Raw genomic sequence first — 27,757 nt, 5'->3', positions numbered from 1 at the left:
CACGTCACGATGTCCATTTTTTCAACTTTTCTCCAATACTATAGAGCCATTACCATGTCGATCAACGCTTGAATAGAAACCTAGTTCACACCCACAATTTTGAAGTCAACACAGTCGCTACAGTCCCATTACTTTTCTTTGTAGCCTCGTTTGAATGTTGCAGTTGCGCACATTTGTACGGAATGGGGTGAGTTTACGTTAGCTATGTTTTGTGGGAAAATGTAGGACTCCCATTTGGATGTGAGCTAGCAAACGTTAGCTAGCTTCTGTGTCAAGGTCAGCTGTTTTTGTGTATAAATCTTCCATAACCAAAAAATAGCTAGCTACCTTTCTTTGCTTGTTCATTAGCTAGCTAGCTTTTAGCTGACTGGTGTCAGCTAGTTACAGAGGCTAGCTGCTGGACTTTGGACAAGTAAGCTAATGTTGGCTAGCTAGCTACCTAGCTATTCAAAATATCTGTTTGTATTTGTTCATTGTGGTATTCAGCTTGAATACCACCATATCGCTCGCTATCTACTGTAGCCTGTGTTTGTTCTTATACTTTTCTTATGACTGGTATCCTGGTGAAGCTGTGTTGTTGCCGAGCCACCAAATTTCTTGACCTGGTGTTAGAACTCTGAAAAATATATTAGCATTGTCAGAAATGCCACAAGGTAGCACGTCAATGGCATGTGAGAGTGATAAAGTATGCATTTAATCAAAACTGTTGCCCCTACAAACGTATTCAGTCCGAAAAGGTGGCAAGTCTAATGGTCATTTTATGGACACTTTAGTCTCGTTCTTATCCAACGCCTAGATATTGAGCTTGGCCGGGGCAAATTTGTTTTATTTTTTCCTAATGCTAACGACCCTGTTCAAAATCTGGTATATGGTTGCGGTGACGGCTAATAACGAGAGCCAGGGAGTTACCTCCAATCGAGGTGATTTGAGAATTTTCATCAACATTAATGTCATATGTTAAAGGGCTGCAGAGTGGTCTAAGGCACTGCATCTCAGTGCTAGAGGCATCACTACTACTGTATCACAACCGGCCGTGATCGGGAGTCCCATAGGGCGGCGCACAATTGGCCCAGCGTCGTCAGGGTTAGGGGAGGGTTTGGCCGGGGTAGGCCATCATTGTAAAATAAGAATTTGTTCTTAACTGACTTGCCTAGTTAAATAAAAGTTTTTAAAATATATTTTAAAAATATGATATGATGGTAAGGAAATTTGAATGTAATATTGAGTTTCAACCAACGCCATACTATTGTAGTGCCGACCAGTGCGACAATAATAATGGATTTTCCTTAACAACATACCCATGTTTGAATGAAATTGGTCAATGTTTCCCTGACATGTGTGGCAATTATGATTTAAGAATGTTCCCTTACTTAGTGCCCTTGTGGTATTCTCAGGTAGATTTAAGTGGCACGTTAATAAGCCCTTTAATCAGAGGTGATTCTTGGAGGGCTGGGGGGGAAGAAAAATAAAAAATAAACGTGCATACTTGCAGAGGTATGCAAGAGCATGCAAATACAATCACCTGCCTCGTGTGAACTGTCACAAATATCCACAAAATATTCAAAAAAATTGTCTGTCATTGCTTTTTTTGAGGATTCAAGAGACTAAAGAAGAGCCTGGCACTCAGGGATCATTGACTACACTGACTGTGGAAAATAAAAACACAGCCAAACAAATAAAGAAAATTCAGAGATGTCTTCACTGAAACTGCTGAGAAGAACAAAATAAAATAAATTGGAGGTTAGTCTCACTCAGGTTGAAAAACTCACTGAGGACAATACAAAACTATTCAGAAATCAGATACCGAGTGTTCTCAACTAATCCCCCTGACCCGCTCTCACGCCGTACGAGCAGGGAAACTAAACCTAATTCAGGGCGGCTTAAGTGCTCCCTGGAAACAGTCAGCATTCCACCGGCCAACACACACACACACACACCCACACAGACAGACACACTCAGAGAGAGAGAGAGAGAGAAGATTTTAAACTTTGACTGCCACAGTGCATTCAACCGTAGCAATAAATTGTTGTTTGGGGCTGTGGGGTTCATCGCCTCTCCGTAGACCCCCAGCCCACACTACCCCTCTCAAGACATCCCACCCAAAATCTCTCACCCCAAACAAAGTGCGGCCACTGCAATCAGGCAAAGAAGCAGGCAGGGGATGGGTGCCAGTCTAGCCAGTGAATGTGATTCAAGAGGACAGCAGACAGTAGCACTATATACTTTTGGAGTCGAATATTAGAGTTGTACATCCAGCTTCCTTTGGGTGCACTGCTATTTGACCCTGACCTTTGGACATCTTTCAGCCAGATACAGCAACACATAATCCTTAAAAGGAGAAGTTTACTTCTTTACAACCAAATCTCTATTGTTTATGTAAATGGGATGTTACAGCTAGAAGGGTCAAGACACTTATTTAGCGATTTCACTTGTTTTGGAGAAACTCATTCCTGTTCTGCAGTACGGGGGACTCTGAAATAACATGAATAAATGCTCCTAAAACACCCAAATATGTCCTTTTAGAAACAGAAACTCTCTCAGTATAGTGATTCAGGTCTTTAGATGTTATACGCATGAAATTGGGTCACTATTCGAACTTTATCCGCAGCGTTATATTCCATTTTGTGCGACTCAAGACGTCTCCTCTAATCCAGCTGTTCCATTCTTGGTGTAGCCTGCTGCTAGAATGGTCACTCGAGTCGAAACAAAATGGAATATAACGTTGCGGATAAAGTTTAAAATGACACAATGTCATGCAAGTTTCTCAAAAACAAGTAGAATTGCAAAAAAAAAGTGTCTGGACCCTTCTATAACATGTCATTTACATCAAAAATAGAGATTTTGCAGTATTAAAAAAAACACACAATTCTCCTTTAATGAGACATTTTTAAGACTTTAATTGTAGAGGGATCATCATTTACGTTATTTACAGTTTCTTTTCCTTTAACCTTCTGACCAAGTAAGCACTGGCTGTGATTTCATAGAGCACTAACACGAGTCATGACGCACACACAAACACATACTGTACTTTGGAGGCAAACACTGCTCCAAACTCTACAGGCGACCCTAGGGATATTCTCTATATTACTTAACCCTACTCTCTCATGTCAAAACTTCCTGGAGTAGGCATTTCTAAAAGAAAAACAAAGAGTTTTCACAAAGTAATAGCACTGTGTATAGTCCCACACAATTCAGTCTAGCAAGAAAGTGAGAACAGAGGGAGGAAGGATTTCAACAAAAACAAATCATTGGTTTGCCGAACAGATGTGTTTTAAAAACACCCTCCAAAGATTGAGATTTTATCTCCTGAGTCAATCAATTTTGTGTGTTGATGCCGACTTGAGATAGGGTCAATTCAATTGTCTCAATTTTGCAGTAACATTGGCAATAACTGACAGAGCAAGGAAATAAAACGTTTCATGCTCTGTTGGCGGCATCAGGGCTGGACTATAGGCTACTTGTAAAGTTATAGCCTAAATCCTCATGTTAACTCACTGTAATAGGTTTCCCTCCTTTGCTGCCTTCCCATCACCCCTCCTCCTATTTATCCTCCTCCTTGGAACCAGTCATTCCATTCCTCAGCTGAGAAAAGGAGGTCACGTATCGACTTACCCAGCGTCCCTCTCCCTCTACAGCCACAAGACCCTTCAGAAGAACCCCCCCCCCCCACCCCCATTTCATTCCATCACTCTACCCAACCCGGAACAACACCTCCCCATTTCAATTCTTCCATACTAACCCTTCCCTCTCATTTCAATTCTTCCATACCCCCCACTTCCCCCTTCCCGCCCAACCATGCCCTCAGCCCAATACTAATTGGTAAATCTGTTGAACCATAGCAGTTCCAACAATGAGACACCTGGAGTTCTGTCAAAACGAGTTTCCCTGTGAAACGCCCTCAAGAACTAATACAGTACACGGCCCCCTCTCCATCGCTCACAGCAGCCCAGCCACAGAATCAGATGGGGGACTTGGGCAGAGGAGGAGGGAGGGAGGGAGGGTTGGACAAGCAGGGGGATATAGAAAAAGTGCTTCATGTTAATGATCATTATTTGGAAAATTCGCAGTGGGATGTTTCACCAGGTCCCTGAAGACCAATATGCCAAATTAACAAATCTGTTTGGACACTGCACCATTATTTAAGGTCAAATTTTGATGAGACATTTTTCTATCTGACTGCAAAACTAAGCTACTATTTTAAAAAGGATCAGTGCCATCACTTTCTCGTCCCTTTTCTAGTTTGCTCTCAAGCACAGACATACACACGCACACAGACACATGCCTGCAGTGTGTCACAAGGCGTGGTGTCTGTGATGTCATGTGCAACTGTGCTTGACAACCTTACTTGACCTGACGAAGACCACTAATGTAGCACACAAACAGACACACCTCAAATTGGATTGGGCAACCATACATCTACATCTTAAACAGAGAGACACAGACACCAACACATATGCAGACACACTGGTGCAGACAAACACATATTCAAGACTCACAAAGAAACACAGACATAGACACACCCAACAGAGCTCCTGCCTTGCCTAATCAAACAAGTTCTGGCAGACACTTTTTACTGAAGGGAGGGAGGGGGAATGAGGGATATCTCTCTCCGCTTGTAAACAGTGTTTACATTAAAGGTTGTTCCCGAAAGTGTTTTTTCCAAGTGAAACATTTTTATTACTGACACGGTCCCAATGGAGTGTGGAAAATCAAGCAATTGATCAGCCGGAGCAACTCAAGCAGGAATCTCAAAAGAATCCGGGATCCATACAAAGGAGACAACAATTAGTTTTCGACTTGGCTCCTCAATGACAACCCACGTCCCACAGTTCCTCTCACTCCCGTCATCAGGCTAAACGTGCAACCATGAGCCACAATCTAGCCTAGCGCCCACTGATCTGGCAGCAGTCAACAGTCAGCTCTGCAGATGAAGGCTAGCCATTATGTCCTGCTCCATTCAAACGCTGACCGTTTGGGTACGTCAAGAAGGGAACCATAATTGAAAAGTAGTAATATAGAAATGAAACAGGCCCTGACTATTCATGGTCCGTTGATGGCTCCTGACGACAGGAGAACAATTCAGAAAAGAAAGAGAGAGAGAGAGAGAGAGAGAGAGAGAGAGAGAGAGAGAGAGAGAGAGAGAGAGAGATTCACACACTCCACTCCCTAGTTAACTTCTCGCTGGCTCTGCATTCAGATGCCGATAATAAAGAGAATCCTCTTCAAGACAGCTGCTAAGAGAAATAGATGAAAAGAGAACAGAAAGAGATTCTCTCTCCCGGATGGTAATTCAAACACGAACACAGAATACAGTCCTTCAGCAAAAGACTGGAAAACGATTGACGATCTCATAATATGTGAAAAAAAGAATTACCAAAAACCTCAGAATAAATACACTATACTGTCTGACAGAAACCTTTGTGGACCTGAAATCATCAACCTATACCATGTTCAAACAGTAGAGACTTAAAGTAAAATGACCTTTTTATATTTGTTTCATTAGTCTGTTGACATAGTCCCAAAGTACCTACGTTTCAAAATACACAAATCCTCCCAGTATGATGCATGTTGCATCCGCAGATGATTTCGATAGTTTGAAAGTTTTGGGACCTTGTCAACAGCGGACTAATGAAACAAATACCCCCCAAATATTTTCTGGGTGGAGTTTCCCTTATAATCAATAAGACACTTTGGCACTGTTGTAAAGCAAAGGATGCTACAAGCCTCTATCGACAGAGAGCGTAATGCTACCTCGAGAGTAAACATTCTAAACCATCTGATGTTAGCCACAAAGCCCCGTCAGCAAACGGAGCTGGGCTACACCAACTATCATAACGCTAGAGTGGGTTACAAGCTCATTACTCACAAAACACAGTTCACAGTTTTCTAAATCAGGCTTGCCAGAGAACTAGGAATGTATGTGTTGCACAAGACATCAGTACATATTTAGGGTGAGAACCAGGGTTAAAAAAAAAAAGTCAATAGGGTACTTGGAACTTCAAAAGTATCCCCCAAAATATCTGCACCAGCCCCCATTACAGAGCAACAACAAAGCAAGTCAACAACAAAGCAGCAACAGCACTCAAATCAGCAGCAAACACAACAACATAGCATGATTAGGCTATCATTAGAATTATGACTATTATTATTCTTTTTTTTTAAATCATCATCATCATCATTTGTCAGTTGTTAATTTGGCATCATCAACCAGCTAGCAAGATACTTGGAATTCAAAGTTCTCACCAACTGAAATTGGTGAAGGCTCAGATCTGACTGTCCGGGGAATTCCAAGCAGAAGGGCCCCTGAAAGGCAAAGACGGACGTTCCCGAGTCACACAATTATATCAGCTCACACACACACACACACACACACAAACACACACACACACACACACACACACACACACACACACACACACACACACACACACACACACACACACACACACACACACACATCATCATCATCATCATCATCCTAGCCTACCAGGGACATGAATGCAAAGGAATGTGTTCTCACTTAAGCCTAATGCAGCCCCCCTTTTCACTAGCTAGGCTATTCATTTATTTAAAACTTCTATTTCCTTTCCTTTTCAGTACCTCAGCTTTCTTTCTCTAGGGGTGCCTTAACTCTCCTTATGCACACACACATTACACAGAGAGAATATGAGAACATGGGTTGGCTCTGGGTTGGCTACATGGCTGTTATACTGGCTGGCTAGTTGTTAACACTGGAGTAACTTGGCCGTTTCTTGCTGCTGGTTCAAAGACATTGACTTAGGAGACTGCAGCGTGCACTAGGGTGAACATGGGAAGATGTCTTCCTGTGCATGTCGGTAGGTGTGCAGCTAACAGCCAAATCACATTTTAAATCACACTAAAAAATCAGGATATGAAGGGCATGGAAAGAGGAAAGGGGGAAAAAAAGAGGGGAAAGGAAGAGAAACAGGGAAGGAGATAGAGTTCATGCATCAGTTTACAAAAGAAACGTGCACACTAATCACATTGTGCAAAGTCATTCAGACACACACAAAACAAAACCCTACTGGACCACCTAGGTTAGTGTGTTTCTCCATATACTGAAACCGTACTGTCGTGTACAGGTCACTCTGCACTAAGGTCAATGAGTCAATTCTCGGAACAGGCTTACAGTATTTTCAGTGCTTACACATACACGCACACACATTCTAGATCTCCGTCACACATTCCCCAGGGTGGCCTTAGTTCACAAGGGTTATAACCGCTAAAATACTACTCAGAGGTAAAGAGGACAATGACTTCCCAACTATTCCTGTGAGTTTCAAAGCCGCTATCCACATTTCTCCGTGCAAATCAGATGACAGCGAACGGTGAAGAAAACAGGCTTCCCACTATTACAGGTCAGAATCTGGATGCTTCTTATCTAGAGATTCCTCTGTCGTCTGCTTAGCAGCCTCTGACTGTCCTTGGGGTGTTCGTAAACAACTGGACATTCGGTGTCGTAGAGAAACAATGACTTTGTCTAGATTAGGTTTCAATAAGTGAAACAGCAAACCCCTACTGCCCTCTAGTCACAGTTCCCATGATTGACACACGTCTCGTCTCGGCTGGTCTCACATTTGGCACCTTAGTTGGTTGTGATGTCAGCCTGACAGTGCAATGTCTGGTCTGAGACAGTGGACAGTGCAAAGGCCTGGTTGGGTGCCCATAGGAGGCACAAAGCCCCCTGTCTCAGGGTGAGGCCATGTCTCCTACTAACAGCTCTGGTCTAAAGCACTGCTGCCACAACAACAGACACCACTGAACACATCTGTGATAATGCTACCACTGACTTTGCTCAGACTAGCTAGCCAGAGCTTACAGACTGTAGTAGAGGGGAGTTTCTGAGCAAAGAATAGAGAAGAGAGAGAGAAAGAGAGACAGAGAAAGAGAGAGAAATATCGATAGAGAGAGAGAGAATGTGAAAGAGAGAGAGAGAGATCTCGTCTCGTAAACAGTGAGGGTAGTGTCTCCAGTCTGTGACCCTGGGGGCGCTCATTAACAGTGAAGGAGGCCAGGATTTCACACCAGGGCTTCCAACCCACAGGGCTATTGTCTGTACAACCCAGGTGCACCGCGATTCAGAGGGAGGAGGCATATCTTTATTTAACTTGTCACAGCGTACATAAAGATGGACGCAGAGTGGGCAAGAGGCCACTTCTTTTCTAAGGATGACCGGCCAAGCCGTTCAGCCACAGTTGGGGACTGAGAAGTCGTTGTGGGCATTTCCTGAACACATCTATTCTATTTCAAAATGTAGGGATGGGCACTTCATTTCAAGCCAGCTCCCACTCGTTTCTGTAGGTCTTCTTCCAATGCACTTTATACAGAGAGACAAACGGGCCTGCAACATGAAAGCCGAGTGTTCATTGGTTAGAAAGCCTCAGGTGGGAGGTCTTGCCATACATAGATGTAATAGTCAGGTTCCATCACTTCCTCAAAGCTAATTATCATACACTCGGAATAGGCACACAACAGGACACTACACCTTTCCCTTACTCCCTCAAGTTCCATGTTCCACACTGCTCCTGACTGACGCGCGCACGCACGCACGCACGCACGCACGCACGCACGCACGCACGCACACACACACACACACACACACACGGAAGCCCAATTGGGAAATGGTTAACACTCCAGCCCATCCCCTGTTGCCAGTGAAAGCCCAGAAAACAATGTAGACATTGTCTGGCCTAAACAAGACTCTAACAAAAGGACTGTGTGTGTGTGTGTGTGTGTGTGTGTGCACGTGCACTCTCTCACTCTCAAACATATGCGTATTTCTGCCCCAGTTCCCAGCATGTCAATTTAAGAAACATTGTTAAGAATGTTTGACTTGCACCATAATAGTAAGTCTAAAGTGGTTGCGAAATGAAGGCTATTCATCACATAGCCTATAATTTACTTTGTCAGATGACTGAGTAAGAAGATGACTCAATGTTTTAAAGCCAACAACAAGTGACGTCATCTTTCTTACATTCCCTTACCCTTTTCTAGTCTTTATACAGAGTAGAAATGTAAATCACTTTTCTTAACTTGAACACACAACAAATCCCGTAACAAATCATAAATCTGTCTAAAAACAAACCCCGCCTCTAAGCTACCAGAACAAGTAGCATAAAACATCAGCCAATGGGTTATCTGTGGTGCACCAATAATTAAGGTGACTGTCAACTCATTGAGTTTTGAGACTGTGTACACGATGTGTCACATGAAGAGAACATTAGGAACTTAAACTGTGTGACTACGGACAGAGGGTCTATTTTCCACAATATTATCTCGGACTGTTGACTGCGTGAGGCTGATGCACAATACAAAAAATGTCTCTCCCTGGGTTCCTTTCTGTAAAAAAAATCACATCAATAGACTTATCAATAAATAATAACATTCACCGGTGGTCTATAAGTTCAGTGGCAGCGGTTTGGAGGCCGCCCCGCAGGGCGGTCAGACACTTCAAAGGCCCTGGCATGCCCCCTTTGCCAGCGTGGCGGTGAGGGGCAAACCACGCAGCCTCGTAGCGACAAGCCCTTGCGAGGTCACTTCCTCCATTCCCTTCATGGCTGACCCTCAAGAGCTCCACCCACTTCTCCCCCAGAAACTGACCTACCCAGAGACTCTTCACAAGATCCATTTTATTTCATTCTGTGTATCTGTCTATCTGTCTTTGTCCTTCTCCATCTCTCTCTGCTCCATTTAGCATTTGTATGTCTCAAACTTGATCTTTTTTTGTTTCATTTACTGTTTCACTGTCTCTCTCTGACTTTTTCTAAGATTGGGTCACTTGAACTTCTCCTTATCTTCGGTGCCTGTCGGCAGGCTCTTATCACTGCAGTGCAGACAGCATATTCCCCAAGGTGCCCAGGTGTTCTTCCCATTTAAAAGCAAAAAGAAACCACTGTTTACCGCCCAATTGATTGATAAGGGGATCCCATGAAGTAACATATAGACCACGTTGGTTAGGGGGTTACGATCTATACATTTACACGCTGACTGAGATACGAAGGCACAAGGTGCTGTTATCTCTGACCATGCCCATCAGTCTATACGTTGTTAGCACTGCTATGATGCAAACCAGGGAAACATTGAATCCAACTCCCCTCAGTCAGAGATAGATGGAGAGGAAGGGTGGGATGGGAAATAGCAACACAAGCGTCCTCTCACATCCATTTGAATCACTTACTCTAACAGCGAGTGTGTGCCGGTGCAGCAACACCTCTGATCAAACAAATCACAGATGGTACCGATCAATCAAAAATAAATAATATAATAAACAATGAGATAAACACGTTTGCTGGCGCAACGAGACGCTAATGTATTCTGAGCACGAGGCATTTGAACCGGAAGCGTGGGTTGGATGTCATCTTAGGCAAGTCCTCTTCAAGCCCCCCGGTACTAAGGAGCAACGGAAGACGTGAGGTGATAAGTATTTACGGCCGTATGACTCACGGAGGAATAAAAACAGAAGTTTTTACCTGCAACTTAACTGCCTCCCACCAGCTTAATGATTTCAGAGGAGACGTAATGTCTCTTAAAATAACCACCCGAGTAGGGCCCCCTGAACTTTACGGTATAAAAATAACACCGGCGTCTCTCGGCGTCTGTCCTACTGAGTTTGGTTGTCGTGTTTGTTAGAGCACTGTCATCGCCATCTCTTTGTCTTAGCATAACTTTTGACAGGGTTTCTGTTTCAAATAAACAGCCTATTTTAAGCTGTATGTACTTAACGAAACTGGGCAAAAGGCCAAGAGGGCTGGCGTGCCAACTTTCTATTCCCGTTGAACTGGAAACCATTTCTGATAGTATTTTTATTGTGGCTCATAAAAAACGGTCTATACTTGTCCAATACCAACAGTGACGTACGTGAAGACAGTGCCTTGACATAATTTATGTCACTAAACGTTCAGGTCTCTGCGTAAAAACTCAGGCGCTAAACAAATGTCGACTGCGTGTTCGCTCCATGGGTCAACGCAGGGTCAAGCTATGTGGTGAACTCGAAATCAATCAGGTCAGAGTAGGACTACTGATCTCGAATCAGTTCCCCCGTGTCCATGTAATCTTCTTTGTTATGATCCAAAAGTTCAAACTGATCCTAGATCAGAACTCATACTCTGAAAAGCTTTATGAATACGGGCCAATGGGTCTATAGCGTAGCCTAAACCAAGTATATGTCCAATAATATTGCATATACACCATGTATAAACATTAACGTGATGGAACTCCAGAAACAATGCTACCCACTATGCCAATTCTGGCCTAAGGCACTTCTTAGTCACCTTGTTAACAACTTTAACATTCGTGCCACACATCGGATTGATATTCCTCAACATGTAACCTCCACATTGACCTGACCTAATAGCCTGGAAAGTGAGAAACAGAACAGTGTAACAGAGAACTGGCTTTTCACATTTCAACATGGTCTATTAGACTACAATGATTCAGTTTTCATGACCCTATCACGGTCCAATAGTCACGTAGCCAGCCTGGGTGCCCGGCGGTCATGCTCTTTGGAATGTGAGTGGGTGGGTTCTTTAACCACGTGGCTATAACTCCGCCTACACCTCATGAAGGTGCTCATGAAGTCAGCAGAGTAAACCTTCCTTCTCTGAGGTTACGGGTCATCGCCATAGGTTTCCTATAAGGTTCATTTCCTTATCCGGCTCCAAACTCTACTGTACAGTAAGGGCTGGGCGGGGCCTTGTGTCGACACACTGCGTCCGAAGCAGCGTGGCTGTCCAAAGAGCAATGGTCACCTGCCACTTTGCCAACTCCACTACAGCCAACAGCTCATCCCAAGTGAGCTTTGCCTTTCCCATGATCTTACCACTGGCTTTACGCAATCAGTACGATCAATATAATTATTATAGCCTCCAAAATGCTTTATATAAGCAAGACACCCCTCTAAAAAATATGATGAGTAGCTACCTCGGTTTAAAATATCTTGGCTGGTTAGTGAGTGACTGTCATTTCCTGGAAGACAGCCATCTCTCTAGGTATTTCAGTTAGTCACTGACATCCATTCAACAGGTTTTGTGTTGGGAAAAAGAGGGTATACAGAGGTGTACAACAGGACACAGTAGAAGGGTTGTCATTCCGTCTGAGAGGGGAAAAGAGGTAGAGAAGTGTAAAGGACTAAAGCAGGGTGCTACTTACAACGATGTGTGCCGGTGACGGGGACCGGGCATCTTTAAGTGCTTGTCTACTTTGAAGACTTCCGTGGTTAACATCGAGCAGGGGCCATTTCATCTGTAGGTACTAGATGGTGAGAAAGAAACAAAGTGGAGAAAGAAAAGAGAAGAGCACGTTAACGATGCAGAAAGTTGTCATTTATTTTACAGTTAATAACAAAAAGGAATCAACATTTTCAAAGAGATTACATTACTTAAATTCAAAACGGTAATCCCAAGGCATGTGGTGGGTTTTGCCTCAGGAACAAGTACACGTTCTTCATATGGATTGAGAGGAATCATAACATTGCGTTTTCGGTGTCGTATTAGTGTCCCCCCACCCCCCCAAAAAAACTACATTAGATTGAAACCACTTATTACAGACATTAAAAAAGATGTCCTAGCAGGTTGATGGGGGTACAGTTGTGTTATATGGCATTCCTTCAAGAATTAGAACCGTTCCAAATCTGAGGTAGGCTAAATCACTGCTTCTGTGAAGGCTACTGTAAGTGGATTATGGGTTTAGAATGACTTAATGCCATAAATGTGACCACTCTGGGATTCCAGGTGACTTGACTTTTATTGGCCAACCTCATAAAACGGTGCACTGTGGAGCCACGGCATGCTGTTATGGGTCTGACTCAACCTAGTGACTGTCTCAGTGAATAATTGACCTGGCCTTTATCAGGACTGAATGACACACACACACACACACACACACACACACACACACACACACACACACACACACACACACACACACACACACACACACACACACACACACACACACACACACACACACACACAAGAGAGTGAGAGTGAGCAAGAGTGAGAGAGACACACACAAGATGTAGATAGATACATGGATCGATTGTCTCATAAAGTGGGTGGAGCGCTTTAAATCAGATGATATGCCAATCGTTTTGGTGACACAGTCAACCACACTTAGTTTCCTGGAGTGTAACGAGGAAGGAAGGAGGAAGAGCAGCTGCTCTGGATTATGAGCTAAGGAATCAGGGAGAGCAAAGTCTGAACCATTGCGGGACAAACTTTACAGGGGCAAGAACTTCATAAAGGAGAAGCCTAGCATCTTAAGTATTGTGACCAATGTCTTCTTTGTCAACAGGTCATACTGAGTACTTGCCTTCAAAGGATTCAAGGATACTCTCAAAAGGGTACTCCTATAATGCAATAGTGGAAATATAATCACCCTCCCCGCTCATTCCACTACCCACAGCCGAATGCTTTCCCTTCTAGACCTCTATTTGCTGTGCCTGCTCTTTGACTTTAGCTAATGCTCCCACTACATTTTGAATGGGTGATCCTTCCGGGGTGACCCTGCTATAGACTACTCTTGCCTTACAAATGTCAGGTCTGCCAAGTCGGAGTGGGTCACAGACTGAGGTCACCTCAGCTGCCTGCCTGCGCTAAGAGAGGGCCCCCAACATAAGTTACGTTACAGGGGGTCAACAGGGTGAAACAGGCACTTATTGTACGGTGTGAAAAATACAACTACTAAATATCATGGTAGGGTGGGTAAGAACCATTGACCTTTCCATACTGCTCACTGACGGAGAGTACATTCAAATAGGTATTCAAACCAATACGTCAAACGGTGACAGGGGTTCCCTGAATTTGCATGCGGGGCTGTGGACACACTCCTAATGGAAATGATGGCAGTCAAAATATGAAGGGAAATATATGCCATAAAAAAATACTATAAAACCCTGTACAGTTGATATAACATGATCAACAACTAAATATGTACAGGGAGAACAACACAACCAGATAGGAAAACTGACACCAAGAGAATAAGACAAAAAGGAATAGAGAGAGAGAGGGGGGGGGGGGGGAGAGAGAGCGAGAGAGAGAGAGAGAGAGAAAGAGAGAGAGAGAGAGAGAAAGAGAGAGAAAGAGAGAGCGAGAGAAAGAGAGAGCGAGAGAAAGAGAGAGAGAGAGAGAGAGAGAGAGAGAGGGGGAGAGAGAGAGAGAGAGAGGGAGAGAGAGAGAGAGAGAGGGGGAGAGAGAGAGAGAGAGAGAGAGAGAGAGGGAGAGAGAGAGAGTGAGAGAGAGAGGGAGAGAGAGAGAGAGAGAGAGAGAGGGGGAGAGGGAGAGAGAGAGAGAGAGAGAGAGAGAGAGAGAGGGAGAGGGAGAGGGAGTGAGAGAGAGACAGACAGACAGACAGAAAAAGAAAGGGGGTCATTAGAGTTGGCTAGTAGAAACACTGGAGGGTTCCGGACTCATTTCTTAACCTTGGGACCACAGGCCGGCGCATGAAAAATGGATTTGAAGTAAACTCAATATAAAAAGAATATATATAGTAATATATGCCGCCTTATACCACACCAGGTCCCCCCAAAGGAAACTTCTGACAAGTCGAGTTGGCCTTGTATCTTGGCCTCTGATGCAATGGGAACATCAACTGCTGTGCTAGGATTCCGTCCAAAAAACTTGGCCGGAGCTAGAATTGGAATGTTGTCATTCCATATACGTCTGTGTCCCTATCCTTAGCCTCTAAATAAAACAATCACTCTGGCCCTTCTGCTGCCCGCTATCCATCAGCTCCTTTCCTGTAGCCTATTCAACTACCTAATCAGAGCTACTCTCTGTCCTCTACGTAAGGGCCTGTGCTAGAAGAAATCTGTACACTTGTGTGTTGCTGTGTTTGTTACTACGTCAGAAAGTGTGTGTGTGTGTGTGTGTGTGTGTGTGAGACGTCTGTATTTGTGTGTGTGCCACAACCCTTCCTGAGACCGTGGATAAATCAGTGGTAATTAGCAGAGGGTCCACTGCAGGGTGCTTTGCTGTGGTTTGTGCTGGAGGGAGTTATTGACTCCCGTCCTCTGCCTCAGCCCCTGCAACAAAAACTCAGGCTGGCTCCACAACGACTCATTTACGAAACCCGCAAGGCTTTTACTGCAACGGTATGTTTGTGCGTCAAGGGGTGGAAAGTAGTAAATGGGGGGGGGGGAAATTGCTTGTTACATATTGTGTTATTCATTTTTTACGATATATTGTATCGTTTTGACAATATCACAATATTACTTTGCGCTAATTGACTGTACCTGCACCGAAACTATTTTTCCTTCAAAGGTTGTTCATCATCTTCTTTGTTAAATAGGAAGCCAATTTGTTTTCAGCACTAATATTTCCATGATTGATCAAAACTCGTTTTCTCATGACTCTCTCTTGTTCTTCTGCAGCAGACATGGTGAGAGATATGTTTTGGAACATCAAATCACGGTAAAATACAATACATATAGAATCATGAGAATCGCAATACATATCATATCGGCACCTGAGTATCGTGGTAAAATCATATTGTGAGGTCGCTGGCAATTCCCAGCCCTAGTGGAAAAGATGACTTGTAAAGCTCCAGTGATTGTGGTCTTGTGGTTTTTACAGACCCCCCCCCCCCCCCCCCCCACATTGGGTATTAATTGCCATGAAGGGACGGGGAGACGGGGGCACTTGACAGTGATGGTACCACTGTGAGGTAACTCAGGACAGCATATACAGTGCCTTCATCGAGTATTCATACCATTCTACATTATGTTACAGTCTGAATTCAAAACAGATGAAATATATCTATATCTATACCCATCTACACCCCATAATGAAAGATGAAAACATGTTTCTAAGAATTTTTTTAAATTTATTGAAGATGAAATGCAGAAACATCTAATTTATATAAGTATTCACACCACTAAGTCAGTACTTTGTAGAAAAGCACCTTTGGCATCTTTGAGTCTTTCTGGGTAAGTCTCTTAAGAGCGTTGCACGCCTGGATTGTGCAACATCTGCCCATTATTCTTCTCAAAATTCTGTGTTTGAAATTCACTGCTTGACTGAGGTACCTCACAGACAAGTGCATGTGTGGGATACAGACATGAGGTAGTCATTCAAAAAAACACAGTAAACATTATTATTGCACACAGAGTGAGCCCATCTAACTTCTTACGTGACTCCTGAACTTATTTACGTTGTTGCCATAACAAAGGGATTGAATGATTATTGACTCAAGACAGTTCAGCTTTTAATTATTCATTCAATCCCATTTTACATTCTGGGGTATTGTGTGTAGGCCAGTAACAAACAAAAACAAAAATCACAACTGAATCCATTCCAAAATCAGGCTGTAACACAACATTTTAAAAAGTTAAGGGGTGTGAATCATTTCTGAAGGCACCGTACACACATAGGGTTTCCTCTAAGGGTTATTCAGCTATCCCATAGAATAACTATTTTGGGTTCCATGTAGAACCTCAGGGACTTTTCTGCCATTGAAATCCTGGACGCTTAAAAAATGTGCATTTAGAAAGTATTCCGACACATTCCCGTTTTCCACATTTTGTTACGTTACAGCCTAATTCCAAAATTGATTAAATAAAAAAATGTCTCATCATCCTACACACAATACCCCATAATGACAAAGAGGTTTTTCAAAATGTTTTTCAAAATGCTAATTTATTATAAATAAAAAACAGAAACACCTTATTTACATAAGTATTCAACCCCTTTACTATGAGACTCGAAATTGAGCTCAGGTGCATCCTGTTTCTATTGATCATCCTTGAGATGTTTCTACAACTTGATTGGAGTCCACCTGTGGTAAATTCAATTGACTGATTTGGAAAGGCACACACCTGTCTATATAAGGTCCCACAGTTGACAGTGCATGTCAGAGCAAAAACCAAGCCATGAGGTCAAAGAAATTGTCGGTAGAGACAGGATTGTGTCGAGGCGCAGATCTGGGGAAGGGTACCAAAAAATGTCTGCAGAATTGAAGGTCCCCACGAACACAATGACCTCCATCAAGACTCTTCCTGGAGCTGCCCCTCCGGGCCAAACTGAGCAATCGGGGGAGAAGGGCCTTGGTCAGGAAGATGACCAAGAACCCGATGTTCACCCTAACAGAGCTCCAGAGTTCCTCTGTGGAGATGGGAGAAACTTCCAGAAGGACAACCATCTCTGCAGCACTCTACCAACCAGGCCTTTATGGTAGAGTGACGAGACAGAAGCCACTCCTCAGTAAAAGGCACATGACAGCCCACTTGGAGTTTGTCAAAAGGCACCTAAAGGACTCTCAGACCATGAGAAACAAGATTCTCTGTTCTAATGAAACCAAGATTGAACTCTTTGGCCTGAATGCCAAGCATCACTGCTGGAGGAAACCTGGCAACATCCATACGGTGAAGCATGGTGGTGGCAGCCTCATGCTGTGGGGATGTTTTTTCAGCTGCAGGGACTGGGAGACTAGTCAGGATCGAGGGAAAGATAAACGGAGAAAAGTACAGAGAAATCCTTGATGAAAACCTGCTCCAGAGCGGGTCTAAATACTAATGTAAATGTGATATTTCATTTTTTATTATTATTTTTTACATTTGCTCAAATGTATAAAAACATGTTTTTGCTTTGTCATTATATGTTATTGCGGGTAGATTGATGAGGAAAAAATATATGTAATCCATTTTAGAATGGCGTGGTTACACGTGGTCTGTGGTTGTGAGGCCGGGTGGACCTAGAGAAATTAACATTCCTTTCTCTGGCAACAGACATTCCTGCAGTCAGCATGCAAATTGAACACTCACTCAAAACTTGAAACATCTGTGGCATTGCGTTGTGCAACAAAAACCATTCCCATTTTAAAGTAGACTTTTATTGTCCCAAGCCCAAGGTGCACCTGTGTAATGGTCATGCTGTTTAATCAGATTCTTGATATGACACACCTGTTAGGTGGATGGATTTTCTTGGTAAAGGAGAAATGCTCACTAACAGGGATATAAACAAATTTGTGCACCAAATTTTAGAGAAATACGTTTTGTGCTTATAGAAAATGTCAGGGATTTTTATATTTTATTTCAGCTCATGAAACATGGGGCCAACACTACATGTTGCATTCATATTTTTGTTCAGTGTATATACAGTTGAAGTCGGAAGTTTACATGCACCTTAACCAAATACATGTAAACTTTGTTTTTCACAATTCCTGACATTTAATCCTAGTAAAAGTTCCCTGTCTTAGGTCAGTTAGGATCACCACTTTATTTTAAGAATGTGAAATGTCACAATAATTGTAGAGAGAATGATTTATTTCAGCTTTAATTTCTTTCATCACATTCCCAGTGGGTCAGAAGTTTACATACACTCAATTAGTATTTGGTATCATTGCCTTTAAATTGTTTAATTTGGGTCAAACGTTTCGGGTAGCCTTCCACAAGCTTCCCACAATAAGTTGAGTGAATTTTGGCCCATCCCTCCTAACAGAGCTGGTGTAACTGAGTCAGGATTGTAGGCCTCCTTGCTCGCACACACTTTTTCAGGTCTGCCCACAAATGTTCTATAGGATTGAGGTCAGGGCTTTGTGATGGCCACTCCAATACCTTGACTTTGTTGTCCTTAAGCCATTTTGCCACAACTTCGGAAGTAGGCTTGAGGTCATTGTTCATTTGATAGACCCATTTGCGACCAAGATTTAACTTCCTGTCTGATGTCTTGAGATGTTGCTTCAATATATCCACATAATTTTCCTACCTCATGATGCCATCTATTTTGTGAAGTGCACCAGTCCCTCCTGCAGCAAAGCACCCCCACAACATGATGCTGCCACCCCCGTGCTTCACGGTTGGGATGGTGTTCTTCGGCTTGCAAGCCTCCCCCTTTTTCCTCCAAACATAATGATGGTCATTTTGGCCAAACAGTTCTATTTTTGTTTCATCAGACCAGAGGACATTTCTCCAAAAAGTACGATCTTTGTCCCCATGTGCAGTTGTAAACCGTAGTCTGGCTTTTTTTATGGTGGTTTTGGAGCAGTGGCTTCTTCCTTGCTGAGCGGCTTTTCAGGTTATGTCGATATTGGACTCTTTTTACTGTGGATATAGATACTTTTGTACCCGTTTCCTCCAGCATCTTCACACGGTCCTTTGCTGTTGTTCTGGGATTGATTTGTACTTTTCGCACCAAAGTACGTTCATCTCTAGGAGACAGAACACGTCTCCTTCCTGAGCGGTCTGACGGCTGCGTGGTCCCATGGTGTTTATACTTGGGTACTATTGTTTGTACAGATGAACGTGGTACCTTCAGGCATTTGGAAATTGCTCCCAAGGATGAACCAGACTTGTGGAGGTCTACAATTATAATTTTTTTTTTTAGGTCTTGGAACCCTCTGTGGAAAGTGTTCTACACTTCGGGGACAGCCGAATAACCTTTTTTTTGGTTCTAGAGAGCACCTTTTTTCTATTAGTGTACTGGTGTCAGAGAACCTGGTGGAGGTCACGTTCCTAATTCTGATTCCAGTCATCGGAAAGTCTTCTCATAGACTAGACTGACCAAATGATTGTCCAATTTGAGTATTATTGTCCAGATGCACACAAATATCCACACAACCGCAGGGAGGCCGTTGAGGTGGTATGTGTGAGGGGGGGGGGGGGGTGAAAGGTGACACCCCAGAGTGTGGCGCTGGAGCGGTGAGAGGCGGAGAAACAGGGGGCACATGCCCTGACAGGCAGCTCCACTTCAGGCTGCTATTGCAAATGTTCTCACATGCTAATCCCTCCTGCAGGTTTTACAAGCATGCCAAGGAAAACGGAGCCCCGGCAAGTGGCAAGCTTTCTGACCCCACCTCCTCCCCCTTTCCCCTTCTCCCTCCCTCCTCCCAGCGCCTGCTGACGGACGCGCCGCCGGGGCTTGAGTAGGCAGTGACCCCTGACCCCTCTCTGACGCCCTGCTCCCCCCCTGAAAAACTCTCCTGCTAGGAGGGCCTCCCTGGTAACTCGAGAGCCATTCCAATGTGACAAATTGCTCCGGAGGATAACTCTCTCGCCCCCTACCTCTTCTACCTCCCCTTACCCCCAGCATCTCCTGCCCCTAAGAGCCACCCAGAGCACACACTGTGCATGGGGGCGTCCCCCTCCCCTTCCTACCCCCCCTAACCCTTCGCCCCTCCTCGGCTCACCGGACCAACAATGGGAGCTGAAGAACTCAATTGTCTCTGATGAAGTGAAAGACAAGGGAGTCCTCTAAATCCTTACAGAGGGATGAACTCTCCCTCTCTCGCCTGGAGATTTCCCATAGCGACAAGCACACTGGTTAGAAAGTGGGTGAGAGTTAGTGATAGAGAAGTGGTCTTAAAAAATAGCCCCAAGCCCCCACATTTCACTACCAAGGTCAAACTGCTGGACTGTCTGCTTGCCATATTTGAGCGACTGATGCAGAAGTTCAGCTTGGCATGGCTTGAGCTGCTGAATGTGACCCAGACATCACAATGCAAACAAGCTGAGGCTAACCCAGTGCCATCCATTATACAGGAGGAGGCCACAGCGGGAGACAACAGAGTGCTCACACATCCTTCCAGGTCCACACCACCAGTTGGGTGATAGTACTGAATATTTGACTTACGAGAGGACTACTAGAACATTTTAACCTCAAATACTTTGATACATACTGTACGTCATTAACACTAGTCTAACGCATAATGTTACTACCATTGTAGCTCTGCCAAAATGTATGAATTTCATGAATAAGCTAAGCGTCAAACCACTGACCAAATAAAATAATCTTATGCACATTTACTAGCGATAAACTGAGTCAGCTGCCCTGAATTGTTGAGACGGTCGATGGTGTAAAACCTGTTGTTGTTAAAACCCCATCTAACGTGTTTATCACATCCAATCCAAGCCTCGGCGCAGACCGGCTTGTTAATTTACTTTTGGATTAAGAGCAGAGGCTTTCCCCCAATCAGACAAACAGGCTTCCTAATGTGCCAAAGTGGCTTGGAACACTGTAAATATTCCCCACAGACCAGCGAGAGAGGATGAGGTGAATCCCGGTCGCAGGCCAAACGAGGTCGAGAGGCATTCCAGCCCTGTAAACAACGTGAGAGGGAGATCGGCGGGAGAGAGAGGCGAGCAGCTCCGGTCTACTTGCTCTGGAGACCCCAGGCAGATCTCCAGCCCATCTGTGGCCATGGGCTCTGCTGCCTCATAGTACAGCCATGACACAGCCACCGCCAGCCAGACACAAGAGCAGTGGTTGTGTACCACACACACAGATTTTGACATGTATTCTACAAGGAGCAACATACGCATACACTCAACACAAGTGACAGGCATGTTCACCACACACGAACACACACACACACACACACACACACACACACACACACACACACACACACACACACACACACACACACACACACACACACACACACACACACACACACACATATTACTGAACACATGCTCACACACTGTGGCTAACCGTTCATCATGTCCAAAAACACCCTGGGGACAGGGGCCTGGGATCAGAATGATAGCTCGCAGATAACACCAAACCAAACAACAAATATAAAAGAGGTTTATTTGTGTTCGCTGAGACCCATTCCAAAGAGTCAATCCCACTATCCCAGCGTCAAGTCTCATTGGCGTTGACTAAGACTAGAAGGTCTAAGAAGGTGTATTGTTTAACTTCACACTCTAAGGACAGCTGCTAGATTCAAATGATACTGCAAAACGATGGGAGAATATGTTTCCTTGTTGATATGTGTGGGTTCCTTTGTCTAGGCCACAGGTGCAGGGCTAAAATATGCACCCACTTGTTGGGGCGGGAACAGTCATTTTCTGTAATTGCGGGAGGGGAGGGGGGAATTATGCAATCCAGACTCTTTGAAATCTCCCAGGTCAAAACAGAGACCCTTTCTCAATCTCTAGGATGTGTGTGTGTGTGTGTGTGTGTGTGTGTGTGTGTGTGTGTGTGTGTGTGTGCGTGCGTGCGTGTGTGCGTGTGCGTGTGTGTGCGTGTGTGTGTGTGTATGTGTGCGTGTGTGTGTGTGTATGTGTGTGTGTGTGTGCGTACGTGTGTGTGTGGGAGCGTATGTAGGCTTTGTCTCCAGAAAACTGTGGATGGGGAGGAAGAAGAGTGCAATAAGCAGGCAAACAGCGAAGGGCAGTAGAGGGAAGAAAGTCCAGCCAAAGCTGAGAGAAAGTTAGTCGACGCGAGAGGGCTCTTCATGACTGATTTAGTTCTTCTAATACACATTTTATGAGTAAATATTTTTTATTATTTTTTTTAAAAGCCCCACCAGCTCTGACAGCCCGAGGCGTTTTGCACCAGGAAAATAACAGTGGAATATGGGAAGGCCTGGGGTTTGTGTGCCCTGGGGCGGGAAGGGGTCCGCTGGGCCTGCATTTACTCCAAAGCCAGAACCGCTAGGGGGTTCCACAAGGCCCTGACTCCAAAACCTCCCCCCTCCTCACCGCAACCTCCTCCCCCACCCCTCCCACATCCTCTAAACGTATTCTACAAACTGTCTGAAAACAACGTGGCCAAAGCTGTGTTGGTTTCAAAAGACTGTGAGGCATTGCATTCGTCCATAAAAAAAAGGTTTATTTTGGAATGGATTATTTCCACTGTTTCCTCAAAATGTGGCCCTGTACCCTTTCCTAATCTGTCCTGTTCTGGATGTTAACTCTGGTCTCAAACACAGATTCACCAGATGTGTGTGGTCTTGCTCCTCCACTTTTTACTTAACAGGTGAGGACACATGCCCTTTTTAAAACACTGACCTGCAACACAACTTTCAAAAGACGCGCAACACACATTCAACAACAACAGAAAATATCAACACACATTCAACAACAACAGAAAATATCAACACACATTCAACAACAACAGAAAATATCAACACACATTCAACAACAACAGAAAATATCAACACACATTCAACAACAACAGAAAATATCAACACACATTCAACAACAACAGAAAATATCAACACACATTCAACAACAACAGAAAATATCAACACACATTCAACAACAACAGAAAATATCAACACACATTCAACAACAACAGAAAATATCAACACACATTCAACAACAACAGAAAATATCAACACACATTCAACAACAACAGAAAATATCAACACACATTCAACAACAACAGAAAATATCAACACACATTCAACAACAACAGAAAATATCAACACACATTCAACAACAACAGAAAATATCAACACACATTCAACAACAACAGAAAATATCAACACACATTCAACAACAACAGAAAATATCAACACACATTCAACAACAACAGAAAATATCAACACACATTCAACAACAACAGAAAATATCAACACACATTCAACAACAACAGAAAATATCAACACACATTCAACAACAACAGAAAATATCAAAAAATGATTGAACAAAAGTTAATAACAGCAGTACAATTCTCTATTATAAACATGTCTGTTCCAAAGACACAATCATCTGAACCAATGATAAATAATATGAGTGACAGTGGGAGCTGAGGTATTTCAGGTTCAGGAGCTCCACAACACAACAGGAGCTCAAGCAGTAGAACATTTGAGGTGCCGGTACTCAGCTCCAGTGAGCTCCTGCCCAAGTCAAGCACTGATCCCACTTGGAGGAAGGAAGACCAGTCACAGACACACTGGGGCACTCACATCTTCTCCAAGGATATGACATCATCCCATTGTGACTCTAGACTCTTGGTGGATTTCCAGCCTACAGACTCAGAGAGTAAACAGTGTTGTGTTTCTTTAACTCCCCCTGGCTCTACCTCACTGTGTCATTAAGAGTATCTTCGGGTCTTTCTATAAATAGAGCTGGGAGGCTGAGGACTGCAGGGGCCTGCTGTTCTTCCGACAGACCAGGGACGCTAATAAACAGCACAAGCATCTTTAACATCAGGCTTGGCTGGCTCGGGTCTCAGGTCGCTACTGCTTCTATCTCAGCTTCAGTCTCTAGTTCTCTGTCTCTCTCCGTGTCTGGGCCTTTTCCCCAAGACTGTGGTTCCACATCCTCCTCAGTCTATACCTAAAACAAAGCTCTCCGAGGGTCTCTTGGATCTACCGTGGTTCGGAGAACGGTTCTAATTGTTTCAATTCCAGCATAGGCTTAACACACAGACAGTGTAAACTGCAGGTTGTTTGTACTATTTGTCCACAGTAGCCCAGAGCAGCACAGTGAGTGTGGGCAGAGAGCGAGTGAGATCAGGGCTGAGGTGAGAAGCTCAAGTCAGATCCCAGTCCTGCTTCCGCCGGTGGATTCTCGAGCACACTGACCTACATAGCGGTTACGTGGGCTCAGCATGCTAGCACAGCGGGGCTAGGTGTGCCTGAGCCCTTTACGCAAGGCGCTCGCTCTGTGTTACAAAAAAATCGGTTGGGTAATAGGTGAACGTTGTGTGTAAATTCTTGTGGTAATATTAAAAGTATAAAATAAGAAATTGAAGGCTGAGCCAGAGCCCTGAACCCTCTTATGGCAGCCCCCTTGAATGGGTTGAGGCTGATGATGATTGGCCGTGTGATGTCAGATGGATGTCACCCTGACACAACAAGAAGCTTACCTGTTAGGTAACTTTTAGGTAACTACGGTACTATACACTTCCATGGCCGTCAAATTGGAAAAGGATCCTATTGGAGTATAAAGCAAAGAACGCAGGTTCCTTTAGGAGAAAAATACACTGACCTTGTGAAGTACTAAAAGCCTAGAGAACATGCGCGCGCACACACACACACACACACACACTAAAACGCTCAGAGACCCACAGCTACGCCGACACACTCTCAAATAACACAAAAGAATAGCACACACACACACACACACACACAGACCATTTCAACACACAACCTACAAAAGGTTTTCTACACATTCGCAAACACTTCCGCACGCACGCACACACACACACACACACACACACACACACACACACACACACACACACACACACACACACACACACACACACACACACACCTTGGAGCAGTTCAGACTCCATATTCATGAGGCCCATTACCAGGGCTCCAGCTCAAAATTCCGAATGGTTTCAGGACACAGGCACAGAGCCTTACTACAGGACAGTGAAGACGGTTTGTACTACAGCAGAAACCCTCCCAGTGGTCAGAGGAATCTGTAAATCTACAATACTCTGTAATATACTGTATCCCAGAGAAAACATCACCATACTCCCGTTGATTAAGCCTAGTTTAAACGAATCTACTGTTCCTGAAGGCAATTTGATCTTATTGACTGTGATACAGGGAAATATTCCATCCATTTGACTGTGATACAAATATTTTCCATCCATTTAAAACCCACCCATTATAGCATTGGGAGACTAGCTCTTCACTGTCGGGGCTTAATTAAGCAGTACGGCCAGAGGTGGTGTGGTATATGGCCAATTTACCACGGCTAAGAGCTGTTCTTACGTATAACGCAACGCAGAGTGCCTGGATACAGCCCTTAGCAGTAGTATATTGGTAATATACCACAAACCCCTGAGGTGCTATTATACACTGGTAAGAAACGTAATGTTTGGTCATCCCTGTGGTATACGGTCTGATATACCACAGCTTTCAGTCAATCAGCATTCTGGGCTCAAACCACCCAGTTTATAATGAATAAATAAGTCATAAGGATTTGGTTATTGGAGCTCATTAAAATGGAGGACGTTGCTGTGAAAACAGGACTCTGGGAGGGTCAAGGAGCCTCCTACGTGGACCGGGCTGCGTGGGTGTTTCTCCTTCCCCTCTCCTGTCCCTCTGTACCCCACCCCTCACCACCAAATCAACTGACAATGACCCCCCCCCCGCTCCCACCACCCCACACCCCACTGTCTCTTGCACACACACAGACACACAGACACCTCATGGCTAATTACTGCATCGCTTAATCACTGAGTGATCTGTCTGACTCTGAAAACCCCCTCCTTCACAAGAGACACAAACAAACGTGGGCACACAAGCCAATTACTGATGAATCTTTTCTATGGTCTTCTACCAACTCCCTGTTTGGTTTTCCTAGGGGTTATCTCCCCCGGCCAAGGGAAATGTAGGGCAAAGGGAGAAAGATACAGGGGAAAGCGTGACAATCTGCTGTGTGTGACCTTTGTCCCGTATAGCCAACTTTAAACATGCAAACTTGATAGGAAAAAAAAAACGTTTGAAAATACACACTTTGTTACGCCCTTCTTCGTATCTCTCCGAAGTGCCCCATGACAACGGACAGAAATCCCAACACCGTGATAATACGTCGATAACGAGCTGAGGCCATTTATTGATCTGTTTCATTTTGCATCTCTTAGCCGGGGTGCAACAGCCAGGCTGGATGGAGATCATTACTCTGTTCACACACACACACACACACACACACACACACACACACACACACACACACACACTGTGACTGACGGAGAAATAAGTTAGAACTAAATAGCCCGCTTTACAGCAGACGGGCTAATGACACACCAAACGTGTGTGTGAGCAAGAAAGAGAGAGCGAGGAGAGAGAGGAGAGGGGAGAGAGAGAGTGTGAGAGAGGGGGGAAAGAGAGAGAAAGAGAAAGTGAGGGGAAAGAGAGAGAGAGAGCGAGGGGGGAGAGAGAGAGAAAGTGAGAGAGAGAGCGAGGAGAGAGGAGAGGGGAGAGAGAGAGTGCGAGAGAGAGGGGAAAGAGAGAGAGAAAGATAAAGTAAGGGGAAAGAGAGAGAGAGCGAGGGGAGAGAGAGAGAGAAAGTGAGAGAGAGAGCGAGGAGAGAGAGGAGAGGGGAGAGAGAGAGTGCGAGAGAGAGGGGAAAGAGAGAGAGAAAGAGAAAGTGAGGGGAAAGAGAGAGAGAGCGAGGGGGGAGAGAGAGAGAAAGTGAGAGAGAGAGCGAGGAGAGAGGAGAGGGGAGAGAGAGAGTGCGAGAGAGAGGGGAAAGAGAGAGAGAAAGATAAAGTAAGGGGAAAGAGAGAGAGAGCGAGGGGAGAGAGAGAGAGAAAGTGAGAGAGAGAGCGAGGAGAGAGAGGAGAGGGGAGAGAGAGAGTGCGAGAGAGAGGGGAAAGAAAGTGAGAAAGAGAAAGTGAGGGGAAAGAGAGAGAGAGCGAGGGGAGAGAGAGAGAGAAAGTGAGAGAGAGAGTGAGGAGGGAGAGAGGAGAGGGGAGAGAGAGTGTGAGAGAGGGGAAAGAGAGAGAGAAAGAGAAAGTGAGGGGAAAGAGAGAGAGAGCGCGAGGGGGGAGAGAGAGAGAAAGTGAGAGAGAGAGCGAGGAGAGAGAGAGGAGAGGGGAGAGAGAGAGCGAGAGGGGGAGAGAGAGAGAGAAGGCCACAGGCCTTCTGTAAAGGTGCAGTGAGACAGAGAGTGGACACACACTATACCCTAGCTCCATAGAGTCCCACTACATTATACCATTCATCTCCAATATGAGCTAAATTCTCATTCTGAAACAGTTTTCTGCTTCGAAGGGATCTTCTTTTTTCATATACGCAGATGATGATAATAAGCTAAGCGTTCATCATAAGAGCAGTTCCGAGTTGTTTTCCAGTGAATGAACACAATAGCGTGCAAGGCACGCCCACGTCAACACGGGAGCTTCAACAGAAGACGTTCTCCTCCCCTTAACACATTCTGACAGCTCTCTCCGTCGGGCAGATGAATACATCTGAACGTGCGCGTAGCAAACAAGACGGAGTAATATCCTCTCTTATGTCAACGAGGGCCAGCACGGAAGCAACCCTCGGCAATATCGGGAGCTTTTCGGAACAAGAAGGCTAGGTCCTGGCACCGGAAATCACT

General features: G+C 44.5%; 1 protein-coding gene across 49 annotated transcripts in view; it reads right to left on the bottom strand.

Annotated features, from left to right (window-relative positions):
* Window positions 1-27,757, bottom strand: part of LOC110491462 (transcription factor 7-like 2) — a 114,132-nt gene that overhangs the window by 62,786 nt on the left and 23,589 nt on the right. For 37 of the 49 annotated variants that reach the window (XM_036946317.2, XM_090202045.1, XM_036946323.2 and 34 more), the window contains exons 4-5: window positions 12,169-12,270; window positions 6,244-6,303 (exon numbers count right to left, since the gene is read on the bottom strand). In XM_036946317.2, the coding sequence (XP_036802212.2) occupies window positions 6,244-6,303; window positions 12,169-12,270 (162 nt within the window). The remainder of the gene's footprint in view (window positions 1-6,243; window positions 6,304-12,168; window positions 12,271-27,757) is intronic. The other 12 variants (XM_036946327.2, XM_036946344.2, XM_090202070.1 and 9 more) reach the window with 1 other exon arrangement.

This window comes from Oncorhynchus mykiss, chromosome 16, assembly GCF_057628025.1.
Source record: "Oncorhynchus mykiss isolate SJ-2025 chromosome 16, ASM5762802v1, whole genome shotgun sequence".
In the NCBI taxonomy this organism is placed as follows: domain Eukaryota; kingdom Metazoa; phylum Chordata; class Actinopteri; order Salmoniformes; family Salmonidae; genus Oncorhynchus; species Oncorhynchus mykiss.
Note: the sequence above shows the minus strand (reverse complement) of the source record. Positions and strands in the feature narration are given on the sequence as shown.